Raw genomic sequence first — 13,888 nt, 5'->3', positions numbered from 1 at the left:
GGTTCCTGTAGCTTCCGCGTCAAGATCGTCACGACGTGCGCGAGTTCGGCGATGCGGTCCCGGATCGCTGGCCAGCTATTATACTAGCTATCTATCGGTAGAGACGGGCGCAGTTTCTCCTTTCCCGTTGCGCCCCGATCGATGGCGACGTGAAACGTGCACACATGTCCAAGCGTCTCCCTCTCTCTCCCCGATCGATCACACATCGATGAAAGCACACAAGGCAACGGACCCATGCCGGCCGGCCGGCCGGCCCGGCGTTGCTCCAGGTGTACGTGCATACACGGCTAGCGAAGCACGCCAGCCCACGTACTTTGCGTGTTTGCCACAGGCACACTGGCTCATCGCATTGCTCGCCGCACGGCCCATGCTGCTCTCCTCGCTATAAGAACAACAGGCCAACAGAGGCTGCATTTTTGCAATTTGCAAAGACAGAAGTATTCCTCATAGGTACGACGCATACTCAACGATCGGCCGAGAAATCGCGATGGTGGAGGAGGCTACCAGGGCAGCGCCAACCGAGGCCATTTCGTCCGTGGCGGCGGAGGCGCCGGTGACGTCCGAACGGCCGGTCCGAGCAGACTTGGAGTCACTGATCCCAAAACCCTGTGAGTATATGCTCATATATTTGCCTCGATTTTCGATTATAGCCTTTGTCTTTTCCTGGTTCGAAAATCTGGAACGGAATTTCCGAAATTTAAGAACTCTTGGTTCTCCCAGTCTCCCGATAGGAACCTATTTCATCCAAAATTTTTCAGACTTTTCCTTTTACTGTGAATTGAGCAAAACTTATTCAAAATATTCCAAAATTCTAAATTATTTCAAACCAAAATGGCCTGATAGAGAAGACCAAGCCGATAAACTGAACCCTGGTATGTGCACATACCTAAGGCAACATTTAGTTTAGTGCTGTTTGTTGGAGCTATGCGTATGCAACATGAGAAATATCATTAGTGTCTTATAAATTGGACATTAGCTATTTTAAAATTTTAAAATAAATTTATTTAATGTTTAAAGAAATTTATATGGAAGAATTTGTAAAAGATCGATCTGATCTAATAATTTAGAAAATGCGCTCATATATCTTTATACTTTAAAAGCAAAGTCGCTGTTCTCCTCTCCACTCTATGTTATGCAAAAATCTTTGGTTTCAAGAAAAAACAGAAAGAAAAATAAGCGGTTTCTTAAAAAAAATCTAATTGGGCACATGCCATCATTATTAGTTCTATGAATGAATGAATCTATTACTCCTTCTGTTTTGTTTCATGTAAGATGTTTGACTTTTTTTACTTGTAATGTTTGATCATTTGTCTTATTCAAAGAATTATGAAAATATTATTTATTTTGCTTATGACTTACTTTATTATCAAAAGAATTTTTAATACGACTTGTTATTTTTTTATATTTATATTAAATTTTTGAATAAGACGAACAGTCAAATGTTAAAAAAAAATCAAACATCTTATTTTATTTTATGAAACAGAGGCAGCATAATACACTGGTCTATTACGTTCTAAAAGGAAACATACCACTCTCCAATAAAGCGAGAAGAACTCTATTTCTGGACTCTGAAACAACGATTCTAATGGCAGATTTGGCCCGCGCTCTCGTTGCGCCTGACGTGTACCATCCTGAAGGAACCGAGGGGCGTGACCACCGGCAGATGAGCGTGCTGCAGCAGCATGTGGCCTTCTTCGACCTGGATGGTGATGGCATCGTTTATCCATGGGAGACCTACGGAGGTACATACAAAACATGTGCACCTGATATGCTTTTGACTGGTACAAAATGCTTGATGAAACGGTGCACGAATTACAGGACTACGGGCATTGGGCTTCAACGCGATTGTTTCATTCATTTTGGCGATAGTCATAAACGTTGGTCTGAGCTACACAACTCTACCTGTAAGTCAAAGGAAACATTTTTTTTATTGACAGAGAAAGGAAGATGTATATAAGCTGATGTGAATTGTCTATGATCTTATATACAACTTCCTCTGTTATACATACTAGTCATTTTAGGATTACCCTAAATCAAACTTGTTCAAATTTGACTAGACTTACATAAAATTTTTCGGTTTATACTAAACTTTTAGTATGAAATTTTGGCAACTCCAAATATACAGTACATGGTATCTGAAAGTAGGGGTGGATATAAAAAAGTGAAACTAAAGAACCGAGCCAATCAGCCAAACTAACCGAAATCAAATTCGAACTAACCAAAACCAATTTTACGGTCACTTGGTCACTAGTTGTGCTAACCAAAATAATTTCAGTTAATTTGATTATATTTATCGGTTAATCAAAATAACCAAAATAATATAAATAACTATATATCAAAGGCTAGTACCTCATAATGCCAATCAAATAATGCAACTATGATGTTACAGTTGGAGATATATTTGTGATGTTATGATTGGAGATATATTTGTGTTGGTGTCATCATCGGTTATCGAAAACACAAAAAAGAGGGAGGTGTTGTCAAAAGTTTTTCAATTCGACTTTTTTTTTTTTTGCAACCCCAGTCTGTCAGATTTCGGTCATGCCCAAAACGGAAAACCCGCTAAACTGAAACTGATTTGCACCGTCCTAACTTTTCTCAAACTAATTTGGTCTTGACTTTGTGATAACCAATTTTTCTATATAACTCAACTAACCAAATATCGACCATACCTAAAGGTATTAAAGTTTATTTAAAAAATATGGTATCTATGTACCTTTTGAAGATGGTAAAATTGCCCTTCAAAAACATAGCAACATCTCTACTACCAAATTAGTTTAATCAAATATATCAAATATATTTGTAAAGTAAATATGTTTGTGTTGAAAATACTACTTTTTTCTATAAACCGATGAAACTTATAAATTTTTAATTTAGAATAAATATGAGAAAGCTTATAATATAGAACAAAGGAATATATCTATGTACCAGTTAGGGGCAGTAATATGTCTAAGTTTTTTATTACAAAATTTAAGGGTTAGATTTAAAATAAGATAGGCTAAAATTTTATAGATTTTTTAGCTAAAACCTTTTTAAGGGTCAAGTAGGATCGTAAATAGTCCTAAGTGCCTTGGTGCATTACCACATCTAATACTAGTATTTTATCTATTTCATATTATAAGACTTTCTGTTTTTTTATTTATATGTGTGCTAATAAATCTATTAACATATAAAAAATATATACATTAATATATGTATAAATATAAATAAATTCAAAAATTCTTATAATATATATAAAACGAGGAATACCAGAGATCTCTTCTCTGCCTACATCTCAAATTTGTAATCAACCGTGCAGAGCTGGATACCATCTCTGCTCTTCCCCGTACACATCAAAAACATCCACAGGGCTAAGCATGGCAGTGATACCTCGACGTACGACACCGAGGGAAGGTCCGACAGCATAATTATCTATACAACTACTGCACGATAACATTTCCATTGCCTTTAATTTTCGAAACAATGATACTGCATTATAGGTTCATGCCGGTTAACTTCGAGAGCATCTTCAGCAAGAACGCCCGCACGGCGCCGGACAAGCTCACGTTCAGCGAGATCTGGCGGATGACCGAAGGCCAAAGGGAGGCGTTCGACTTGCTTGGAAGGTGAGAAACACGGACAAGGACCTGAACACTCTCATGCAGCAACATCTTTATATAGAGCTGGAATTCTCTGCAGTAGCATGTACTACTGTTGCAGTACATTTATACTGATTTTTAATCGTTAGATCAGAAATGCATGAATTAGACCTAATTGCTACAGTAGTGATACAGTGATTATACACTGCCCAAAACAGTGTCTACAGTATTTACATCACTGTTTACAAAATTTTTTACTGTGTAACTCACATGAACAGTGATCCTCTGCGGTAATGGAGAGGATCCGGATCCTTTTATGTAGCCTTTTCTTGCGTTCGTTCTCTGAATGTTGCTGGTGTAAAACACACTATACATGTGTGCATTCAGGATCGCTAGTAAGGGTGAGTGGATACTGCTGTACGTGCTGGCGAGAGACGAGGAAGGATTCCTCCGAAGGGAGGCTGTTCGCCGCTGCTTCGACGGGAGCCTCTTCGAGTCCATTGCCCAGCAGAGGAGGGAGGCACATGAGAAGCAAAAGTAGCTAGCCTCCTTTGATGATCCTGGGATGTGGCTGGTTGCTTCAGTGTCTTTATGATCCTGGGATGTGAAGAACAGTGGAAATAAGGTTTACCGGATGGAGCATGCTTGTACTATTCGTGTGGTTGAAATATTTCTGTAACCTGGAAGTGTGATTGACAAATCAATAATCTGTGATTGAAATAAAGTTTAGCATTACGTGTACTCTCTCCGTCAATAAATATCTGACGTCGTTAACTTTTTTATATACGTTTGACTATTTATCCTATTAAAAAATACATAATTATTAATTATTTTTATATCATTTTATTTATTGTTAAATATACTTTATGCATATATAACTTTACATATTTTACAAAAGAATTTGAATAAAACGAACGGGCAAATATTTACTTTGTTTTATAAAAAATAACAAGTCATGCTTAAAGTTCTTTTTGATAATAAAGTAAGTCACAAGCAAAATAAATAATATTTTTATAATTTTTAAATAAGATAAGTAGTCAAACATCTTACGTGATGAGAGACGAAATGAGAGAGTATTACGTATTACCATTTTATAATAAAACGAACAGGTGATAATAAGAATTAAAATAAAAGAGTACTAAAGTCCTATATTTTAAATAACGTTCGATCTTACGTCTTTTACATTATCGAAAGGACGAGATTGACCTGTATATTCCCAAATGAAAATCGGGAACCTACTTTCGCCGCCCCCAGCAAAAAAGGACAAGATTTCTCACTGTTCTATCCACTACGCAAATGTTAGCTTTCTGAGATTCATTTCTCGGACCCCAAGGACCCCAGGACCCCAAAGTGGCTATAACGTGCCGAAACAGGAATGCTCGGGACACGAGTACACGACGACGTACGCTCCCTCGGAAACGACACGTTACGGCCGCCCGACGAGCAAACGCCATGCAAGCGCCCACGTCGTGCCGCCGTGCCCTCCCGGGCGGACACGTCGCCACGGCCCCCTCCGAGACGGCCTATATAAGCCGGCGCGGCCGCCGCGCTACTTGCCTACGCTGCCGCTACACGTTGCAGCTCCTTCCAGTGTCCCACCTTTGACTACGAGCTGTCGATTCGGCGATTTTGTGTTAAACTTCTCTGCGCCGCGCCAAGAGGAGGCAGAGAGATGCAGGCGACGACGACGACCAAGGCGGGGCGCAACGGCGATCGCGCCGGCGCAGGCGCCGAAGGCCCCGCCGCGATGAGGGCGACGGAGGGGAGGGGCGCCGGCGCCGTGGCAGCACGCAAGGTTGCGGACCCGCGTGGCATGTCGGCCGTGGAGGCCAAGGACTCCCTGACCATCGTCGCGCTGCAGTCGCCTGTCACCGTCGAGCGCCCCGTCCGCGGCGACCTCGAGGAGCACGTCCCAAAGCCATGTAAGCAATACCTTCTCGACTGTAATCTTATTCATGGTTAATTTGCAAACGAGTTGATCGAAGAGATGCGTCCTTCGTTCCATGGGCTGGTGGGAATTAAGATCTGGCGCGAGCACTGGCGGCGCCGGACATCTACCACCCCGACGGAACCACCGACGATCACGAGCACCACCACCTCAGCGTGATGCAGCAGCACGTCGCCTTCTTCGACCGCGACGACAACGGCATCATCTATCCGTGGGAAACCTACGAAGGTCAAGAGTTAATTAGCATTCATTTAATTGCCATGCATGATCTTGCGAGCGTGCATGTTGGATATGTGATGTGATCGTTGCTGCCACCGACTGATTCAGGGTGCCGTGCGCTTGGATTCAACATGATCATGTCTTTCCTCATCGCACTGGTCGTGAACGTGGCCATGAGCTACCCCACACTGCCCGTGAGTGATGAACTGATCGGTTCGATTGTGCACAGTTTTGACCTCAGCGATTGCATGGCCGTCGCAGTTGCATATATATGGAGCACTAACTACTACAGTTTGTGATTGCAGGGCTGGCTGCCGTCCCCTTTCTTCCCTATCTACATCCACAACATCCACAGGAGTAAACACGGGAGTGACTCTGGTTCCTACGACAACGAGGGCCGGTAGTTACATAATCCTCTTCGGACTTCTGTCAACCCCACATTCAGTTTTGAGATAACGGATGATCAGACAACAACATCAGTAGTTTGCACCCTCAATGTATGCAGTTTAAGCTGTTGAACATCTTTGTGATTCAGGTTCATGCCGGTGAATTTCGAGAACATCTTCAGCAAGTACGCACGCACGTCCCCTGACAGGCTCACCTACAGGGAGGTGTGGCAGATGACCGAGGGGAACCGCGAGGTGCTCGATCTCTTCGGCTGGTAAGATACATATCCGTTTTTATCGTCAGATGAACTCGAACAGAAATTGAAGGAGGCAAATTGACAGAAGGAACCAATTGGAATTTTTTTTGTTGCGACGTGTGTGTAGGTTCGCGGCGAAGCTGGAGTGGACGATCCTGTACGTGCTGGCGAGGGACGAGGAAGGGTACCTGGCGAGGGAGGCCATCCGGCGCATGTACGACGGGAGCCTGTTCGAGTACGTGGCCAGGCAGCGGGAGCAGCACGCCAAGATGTCCTAGATCGGTCTGTGGATGCATCGAGCTGAGCCTTTGTGCGGCAGTTGGGGGGTGCATAGATAGTGCTCTCCCAGCTTAGCTCTCTGATCTTGTGCTTTTCTGTAGCAGAACAGAAACCAAACCACACCCCCAGATGAATGTCGCATCTGTTTGTAATTAACTTTTGTATCTTGAATCTTGATGCGAGCTAGAGAAATAAGAATAATGTGGGTGATGCCGACGGTATGCACGAGCAATGCTGCTACTTGCAACACTTCAATCTGATCTTTTGCTCCTGGTGGCGCGGTTGCTGCAATAGCATGCCGTGGCTGAGGTGGGTGGGCCGTGCTGATCTTCTTCCGCTGGCATTGGCGTGGTTTGGTGCGGTGGACAGAAACGACTAGCGCTCGGTTCTACGGCGGCGAAGCGGCAGCGGGGCTGGAATTTCGGTCGGCTATGCGGCTGGCCTTGGCTTAGGAATTGGTGGTGTTTTACGGGGAATTGACGGTTATTTCCCTTCTGAGTCAACGTGTGTCAAGTTGCTCGATCGGTTGCTAACGTCATCTATGAGATTCTGAAGTTGATGGATATTGATTTCATTAATACGTATTGTTGAAGTCCACCAACATGGCCTATTAGCTCAGCTGGTTAGAGCGTCGTGCTAATAACGCGAAGGTCGCATGGGCCATTTTATTTTATTTTTTTTCTTTACCATCTCAAAATTTTCGTGTTTTTCTACCCAATCCCAATATGTTTTGCTACCATCTCAAATTTCTATTCTATTTTTTTTCAGTTTCTACATTCTTAACTGTGTTTAAATTGCTAAATCTCTATTTTTTTATTCCTATAGTCTTTAAGTTTCCAAAGCATTTTATGAATTATAGTTTTTCTTTTCTGTGGGTAAAATAAAGTTTCTAAAACATGAGAGGCGTACGAATGCCTTTTAAGGACTCCAATAAACATATATCACGTCACATAATGAGGCGTATTTTAAAAAGGCTCTCCTAGAGGGGGTTAGATTAGGTGTATGTAACTTTATAAAAATAGTTCTATAAAAGTATAAATGAAATAATATACAAACAAAAAATCCTATGGGTGGACAATCAAAGCATCCAGGTAGGTCCAGTTGAATGGATGTGTTTTTTTTAGCGGTGAAAGATGAAAACATTTATAGCTAATTAATAACGTAAATGATAAAATTAATTTAATAAAGTTAAAAATTTAGAAAAAAGTAAATAATTAATTTTTATAAAAGAATTTTCATAAAAAAACGTTTAGCAGTTTGAAAAATATGTCTTTTTAAACACCCGATGAATAATCTAGAGATAATCTATGCTACTTTAAACTAACTGTCCCGTGGTGTGTGTGGCTGGTGGTAGCGAATCGTCACCGTTGCTTTGTATAGCTTTCCAATAAATTAGCTCCTGTTTTTCTTGATATTATGAAATAATTAGATTTGTTCAGACAAGTGATATTAATATAGTAATAAAAATATAATATTTTAATACATTTTTATATAAAACATGGGTATTTTAAAACATGGGTATGGGTATTTTGCTAGAACAAGTAAACAAACGAAGACATGCAAACCATCACCTTGCAGGAGGCCATGGGCCGTTCTACATTTGTCTTCTGGGCTTTTGGCCCTGTCGTCTGTGGGCTTCTCCTCGTGCAGGTCACCGGTGCACCGCCGCCGTCAACAGGACACACCCGCGCAATCAAGGGGAGCTGCTTTTACTATGCTGCGGGCGGCGGCGTCGAGGCGCGCCCGCGCCGCCATCCGGCGCCTCTCCTCGGCGGCGGCATACCCAGCCGCCGTGGGCGCACGGCGTCAGCCTCCTCTTGACGAGGGGGACTGGTCCTACTACCGGGAGTGGTGGGGCGAGGACGAGGGTCCCGGCGAGGGGGCGCACACCGTCTTCCGCCGCCACTCCGAGCACGGCAACGGCGTCGTCTCCGTCTCCGCGTACCCCGCATCCCTCCCGGTAAACATCGCCTCTGTTTCCCGGCTTGATCTGCCTCCTTGCTTGAATAAATGGGGGGAGAACATTGTCCAAGCATTTCAAACCTCGGGTTACTCATGTCAGTGTCAGCGGGGCCAGGGAAAGGAAATGCTGTGAACAAATTTCTCGAGCGGGGAATTGACCTAATTAGCAAGGCAATTAAATCGCTCTTCATCGAATGTTTGCAACTTAGAGCTCCAACTTCTCTGTGTTGGGCGTTTGCAATCGTGCTGTTTTCAGCCAAAAGTTTGCTCTTCTGGAGTAGTTTCAGTTTGGAGCGAAGCGTTTTAGGTCATCGGGCAACGCTTGTTTTTTCCTAATCTAGATGTGCCTACGAGGCGATATCTGTGGCAGCACTCGCTGCCATTAATAAAGTTGTTGAGATTGTTAATGAAGATTTAGTTTCTTACTTGATATGATGAATTGATGACATCTGTTTTGTATTTAGGCCAATGACCAGAGGACAATAATAGAGAGATGGCTCCAAGAAAGAAATGAAAGAATACACCCAGATTCAACTGGTACTGACCAATTCAAAATACTAGGCTACCAGTGGCGAGTTATGCGGTTTAACGATCATACTCGTCAAAGTGTTGCGAAAGTAATGGCCTGCTACAGGTCTTTGGGTGACGCTGGAATATACTTGATGCAGCAACCACATTGTTTGGCTGTTCCTTGTGAGTTCACTCCCATCTTTTCGTGAAATCTTATATGACCATAATAGTTCATTGTTAGGTTTTACTTTATGGTATCATTTCTATATGTTAATTGAAAACACAGAAATATCTACCCATATACATGACACAAATATATACGGACTTGATGCCAGTGAAAAGATATCAGTAACATGATTACCCTGATTATTTTTTGCTACGAGACTGCAAGTGTAAGTTACTTAGATGTCATCACCATCATCGCAATATGGTTTAGTGCACATGCATTGAAGTCTTCAGTGCTAAATTAAAGCAATTTTATTGCCTTATGCATTTTATCCTTTGCTTCCATACCATAATACACTTCTGACAGAAGGTATTTACAGATGTTAAGAGTATGGTGTCTTCGGGGTTGACAGCACTCCCTTCTTGTTCCTACGATATCCATCAAGCAGCTTCTGGGCAGAACAACATGAAAGTTCTTTGCATTGGCCATGGTGGTGGCAGCTTACCATTGTTTGTGGCTAGCAAATTCAGAGGTAAATATAGTCACTAACCTCAACAATGCTCATTGCCTAGCTAGTAAACATCACAGATGACAATTTCAGTTTCTGATGCTTCGTTCCTGCAGTCTGTAGACAGGGACATATATATACACCTGGCTTGTTAAGCTGCAAAATGTCAACTTCTATTTGTTCATAAAGAAAATTCCTTGCACAAAACTGCTTGGAGTCACATAGTCGACAATAATTTTGGCCTGATAGACTATCCTACTCGAGTCCAACCTTAAATTCTGTAGTTTCGCACTTGATACATTTGCTTGATCATATATTGACTCTTTCAGGTGCTGTCGTTCACATTGTGGAAATTGATCCAGTTGTTGCTTCAGCTTCAATTGAGTCTATGGGTTTCCCCTCCTTACCAGTTGAAGGACTACCGGTCGAGTCCACACAACCTGCAGATGGCAATGAGCTGTTATGGGGTGGCATCCATGACCGGCTTTTCCTCCATATCGCTGACGCTGAAGATTTTGTTGCCAACGACAGCAATGTGTACGATATAGTCTTCATCGATGCATATGATGGTGATGACATATTTCCCCGCAAGCTCTGGGACGCAGATGGAGCATTCCTCAAGAACCTAGAGAAGAAAGTCCACCCTGACCATGGCACCGTGGTGGTGAACCTACACTCTGACTCAGAGCTATCCGTTGCTGGTGTGGACGACAGCTCCCGTGCCCAGAGCATACTCCCATTGGGCAAACACGTCTCCCAGGTCTGCAGGGCGTACAAGCAGCATTTCGGGCTAGCCTTCACAGCGGCGGTCCCTTGGCTCTGCAACATCACTCTCGTCGCCTGCCGTGATAAGGCCATAGCAGCCGGTGCACGGCTAGGGCTTAGCCGCAGGGACTTTGTTCTTGGCAAGCTCCTGTCGAAATCGAACATGGTTGAACACGCGTTGGACCTGCCGTTCCCTTGCCTGCAGTATATCAAGAATTGTTTCACGCTGGTTGAATGATACATCTTGCACCCTTTCTTTTCTCTTGTCAGCTCTAGTGCTCTAACTAAGCTTGTACCATTTGGTTTCACAAAGTGTGAGAGTAATCCTTTTGCACTAATTAAGCCTGTGCAGAGCCCTTGCTGCGTTAGGCGGCATGAACATATGAGTGTATTATAGTATGCCTTTTGACTTGCGGCCACGGAGTCAGGGGCGTGCACGTGGAGGTAGGCTAAACCGGACGCCGCGGTGATGGTTCCGCTGGACGCCCATGCCCACGAGGTTCTCGCCGTCGCTAAGCTGACCCTTCGCAAAGATAAGATCGTGGCCAAGTGGCTCAATCTGGCGGCTTCTCCAAAACAAAGCTAAGCTATACACCACTGCCAGGATCTGTATGCTCGTCGTTGAAAACGAGAGGTCAATCAATATTCACGAGATATGTGAGGATATGTACACGAACTTTTACATGAAGCTACCGGGTCGAACCTTTTCCGTTTCTAAATGAAGCAAATTGCTTCCAATCTCTAGGGTTTTTTTCCCTTGTAAAATCGATGAGGGTTCACGTGCACGCACCAACTTGAACACGCTTTAATGCTTTTATCAGCAAGTCTGAAAACAACCTGCCGACAGACTAATTAACAATGCGGTTCGATCGATCTTGTGATGATATAAATGAAGAGACTGGAGGTGAGATCTCGAGGAATTGATGCCTAGCTAGCTAGAAACGCGGAGAGAGTGTGTGTGTGTGTGCATGTGACAGAGAGACGATGCTGCTGAGGAGCTCATCGACGCCGTTCTTGCACCCCAGCTTCCTCTCGCCGCTGTCATCGCCGTCCGCTCTCCAGCTGCGGCGATCCTTCTCCGACGGCCACCTGCCTTCCCTCCACTCCGACGGTGACAAGATCACCGGCCTCCACACCGAGCTCTCCTTCTCCATCTACAGCACCGCCTTCATCAACAAGGTGGCGCCGCCGCCGCCGCCGCCGGTCCAGGAGCAGGACGACGACGTGGAGCTGCAGGGGAAGGCCGATGAGCAGCAGCGTGCCTCGGAGCAGCCGGAGCTGCCGCTGTTCCTGGCGAGGGGCCTCGGCATCGACCGCATCGCGTCCGGCCTGTTCACCGCCGGCGGCGGCGGCGCCAGTACGGTCGGCCGCAACGCTGGCGCGGGGAGGATGAGCGCCCTGGAGGAGGAGCACGCCGAGAAGGTGGCGGCGCTCGACGCGCAGTACAAGAAGATGGTGGACGAGCAGCCGGGCAGCGCGCTGTTCCTACGCAACTACGCGCAGTTTCTGCACGAGGTACGTACGTACGTAGTACGTATACCTGTGCACACTCACCATGCTCATCGATCGACAAACTAAACGATTCAAGATCCACCATGCTCACGGATCGATCACCTGCCAACGTCGTGAAACGACGAGATAGATCGAGCAACAAATTAACAAAGCGTGTTAACATAGTAGCTCGTTTGTGCGGTGATATCAGGTGAAGGGTGACGCGAGGAGGGCGGAGGAGTACTACTCGCGCGCCATGCTGGCGGATCCCAGCGACGGGGAGATCATGTCGCAGTACGCCAAGCTGGTGTGGGAGGTGCACCGCGACCAGGACAGATCCCTCACCTACTTCCACAAGTCGGTGCAGGCCGCGCCGCAGAACAGGTCGGTATCCACCCAAACAACTAGTGTCTCCAATCGCTAAACCTTACACTGATCTTGGTGGCAATTTTTTTTTTTTTTTGGCAGCAATGTCCTCGCCGCGTACGCCAGCTTCCTCTGGGAACAGGACGACGACGACGACCTCGGAAAAAGTGAGCAGGAGATGGGCGCGGGGCATGTGAGGCAGCTGGCTTCCGCGGCCGTTTGATCCGCGGGCGAGACTAGCTGGCGACGACGTGCTGTGCGTGCAAGTACTACTGTTTGCTACCAGTACTCCACTATGTAAGCAGCGAAACGATTGAACAAATCGGCGAATAAATAACACCGTGGTTGGAAGAGAAGCCTGTAAATTTTTGGATGTTAACCATCACGCTGTTCTTTTTTTTCACGGGTGAAAAATAGAGAACGGGATCTGTAATTTGTATTCAGTTTTATAACTCGTGGAGTCTCGGTGTTCCCACCCGTCTCGTCCATTCCCGGCTTCGGAGGCCGTAGTATGGCACGCCGATGGGCGCGTACATCAGCCATCAGCCGAGCCCATGGCTCCATGCATCGCCGCGCCTTGGCGAGTGAACACCGTGGGCGAATGTGATTGTTGGCCACGCAGTGAACCAGAGCACGAGCTCGGTGGCATCGCGCCAAGCAGTGAACCAGGGCACGAAGCAACGAAGCAAGAGGGTTACCCAAACCGCGGTTACCCGTGCCCTTCACGGAGAATTTAAATTTGGGGAGAATTTAAAAAATTTAAGAAAATTTAATAAAAAAATATATGTTGTATGTGTTGATATATATTGTAGTTTTGTCAAAAAATTTATGAAAAAAATATATTTCTGACGTAATTAAAAATCATAAACGAGAATTTCGGGAAACAAAATTAAAAAATAGCCTATTGCAAATAATATTTCATAGGAAGATGGTTAAGAATATTTTGTTGTTAAGTCATTATTATTTTACACTAGAAACTAAGGTATATAATGTTGAAATACAAATATACAACAATGGATATATGGAAAATATGTACGGAAAAAAATTATATTATATGTGTACGTTAGTAATAATTGGTAGTAGGTATAGTTGTGACGCAGTAATCAAATGAAGTTGTTACTTGTTATTGGTGTGAATTATTTGGTGAAGGGTGATATGAGTCATATGACGATGTATGTATGTTCGTACGTTGCAATATCAAGAATTTAGAAAATATCATATGAAAATTTTCTTGTTTTCCCTAAAACATGTTCTATTTTCCTATTTTTTCTATGTCACAACTCACAAATATAGTCACAAAATGTTTTCCTATTTTTCATATATTTTTTAAGATTTTTTAATGCTTGACATCACACCCGCGGTAACCGCGGTTTCAGTTGCGGGAAACCTCGGTTTTCGTCGTTCTCGTGCGCTGTTTCAGCACATATTTACCGCGGTTACCGTGCAAAACCGC

The 13,888-nt window shown here is 44.4% G+C and overlaps 4 protein-coding genes across 4 annotated transcripts; all 4 read left to right on the top strand.

The window, feature by feature from the left end:
* Positions 1-405: 405 nt before the first annotated feature.
* On the top strand, positions 406-4,343 carry LOC102703116 (peroxygenase). Its single transcript, XM_006652441.3, has 6 exons — positions 406-608; positions 1,593-1,742; positions 1,819-1,904; positions 3,299-3,393; positions 3,480-3,605; positions 3,966-4,343. Exons 1-6 carry the CDS (start codon positions 488-490, stop codon positions 4,117-4,119), a joined length of 732 nt encoding a protein of 243 aa, XP_006652504.1. The 5' UTR covers positions 406-487; the 3' UTR covers positions 4,120-4,343.
* Positions 4,344-5,250: 907 nt separating this feature from the next.
* Positions 5,251-6,890, top strand: LOC102707119 (peroxygenase-like). Its single transcript, XM_015836443.2, has 6 exons — positions 5,251-5,500; positions 5,602-5,754; positions 5,854-5,939; positions 6,051-6,145; positions 6,281-6,406; positions 6,516-6,890. Exons 1-6 carry the CDS (start codon positions 5,251-5,253, stop codon positions 6,664-6,666), a joined length of 861 nt encoding a protein of 286 aa, XP_015691929.2. The 3' UTR covers positions 6,667-6,890.
* A 1,442-nt stretch (positions 6,891-8,332) lies between these two features.
* LOC102706841 lies at positions 8,333-11,119 on the top strand. Its single transcript, XM_006653530.3, has 4 exons — positions 8,333-8,627; positions 9,094-9,322; positions 9,685-9,837; positions 10,143-11,119. The coding sequence occupies exons 1-4, from the start codon at positions 8,382-8,384 to the stop codon at positions 10,814-10,816; spliced, it is 1,302 nt and encodes a 433-aa protein (XP_006653593.1). The 5' UTR covers positions 8,333-8,381; the 3' UTR covers positions 10,817-11,119.
* Positions 11,120-11,474: 355 nt separating this feature from the next.
* Positions 11,475-12,902, top strand: LOC102702840. Its single transcript, XM_006652440.3, has 3 exons — positions 11,475-12,093; positions 12,281-12,453; positions 12,538-12,902. Exons 1-3 carry the CDS (start codon positions 11,563-11,565, stop codon positions 12,656-12,658), a joined length of 825 nt encoding a protein of 274 aa, XP_006652503.1. The 5' UTR covers positions 11,475-11,562; the 3' UTR covers positions 12,659-12,902.
* Positions 12,903-13,888: the final 986 nt, after the last annotated feature.

Source organism: Oryza brachyantha, chromosome 4 (genome assembly GCF_000231095.2).
Source record: "Oryza brachyantha chromosome 4, ObraRS2, whole genome shotgun sequence".
In the NCBI taxonomy this organism is placed as follows: Eukaryota; Viridiplantae; Streptophyta; class Magnoliopsida; order Poales; family Poaceae; genus Oryza; species Oryza brachyantha.
Note: the sequence above shows the minus strand (reverse complement) of the source record. Positions and strands in the feature narration are given on the sequence as shown.

What these genes read in the sequence shown, in the direction of transcription:
- LOC102702840 (XM_006652440.3), top strand. Translation starts at nt 11,563, where the DNA reads ATGCTGCTGAGGAGCTCATCGACGCCGTTCTTGCACCCCAGCTTCCTC. An exon ending in ACGCGCAGTTTCTGCACGAG is followed by an intron (nt 12,094 to 12,280) that starts GTACGTACGTAC and finishes CGGTGATATCAG; the next exon opens with GTGAAGGGTGACGCGAGGAG. An exon ending in CAGGCCGCGCCGCAGAACAG is followed by an intron (nt 12,454 to 12,537) that starts GTCGGTATCCAC and finishes TTTTTTTGGCAG; the next exon opens with CAATGTCCTCGCCGCGTACG.
- LOC102706841 (XM_006653530.3), top strand. Translation starts at nt 8,382, where the DNA reads ATGCTGCGGGCGGCGGCGTCGAGGCGCGCCCGCGCCGCCATCCGGCGC. An exon ending in ACATTGTTTGGCTGTTCCTT is followed by an intron (nt 9,323 to 9,684) that starts GTGAGTTCACTC and finishes AGGTATTTACAG; the next exon opens with ATGTTAAGAGTATGGTGTCT. An exon ending in TGTGGCTAGCAAATTCAGAG is followed by an intron (nt 9,838 to 10,142) that starts GTAAATATAGTC and finishes TGACTCTTTCAG; the next exon opens with GTGCTGTCGTTCACATTGTG.
- LOC102707119 (XM_015836443.2), top strand. Translation starts at nt 5,251, where the DNA reads ATGCAGGCGACGACGACGACCAAGGCGGGGCGCAACGGCGATCGCGCC. An exon ending in GGAGCACGTCCCAAAGCCAT is followed by an intron (nt 5,501 to 5,601) that starts GTAAGCAATACC and finishes GTGGGAATTAAG; the next exon opens with ATCTGGCGCGAGCACTGGCG. An exon ending in TCCTACGACAACGAGGGCCG is followed by an intron (nt 6,146 to 6,280) that starts GTAGTTACATAA and finishes TTTGTGATTCAG; the next exon opens with GTTCATGCCGGTGAATTTCG.
- LOC102703116 (XM_006652441.3), top strand. Translation starts at nt 488, where the DNA reads ATGGTGGAGGAGGCTACCAGGGCAGCGCCAACCGAGGCCATTTCGTCC. An exon ending in TGAGCTACACAACTCTACCT is followed by an intron (nt 1,905 to 3,298) that starts GTAAGTCAAAGG and finishes TCAACCGTGCAG; the next exon opens with AGCTGGATACCATCTCTGCT. An exon ending in ACGTACGACACCGAGGGAAG is followed by an intron (nt 3,394 to 3,479) that starts GTCCGACAGCAT and finishes ACTGCATTATAG; the next exon opens with GTTCATGCCGGTTAACTTCG.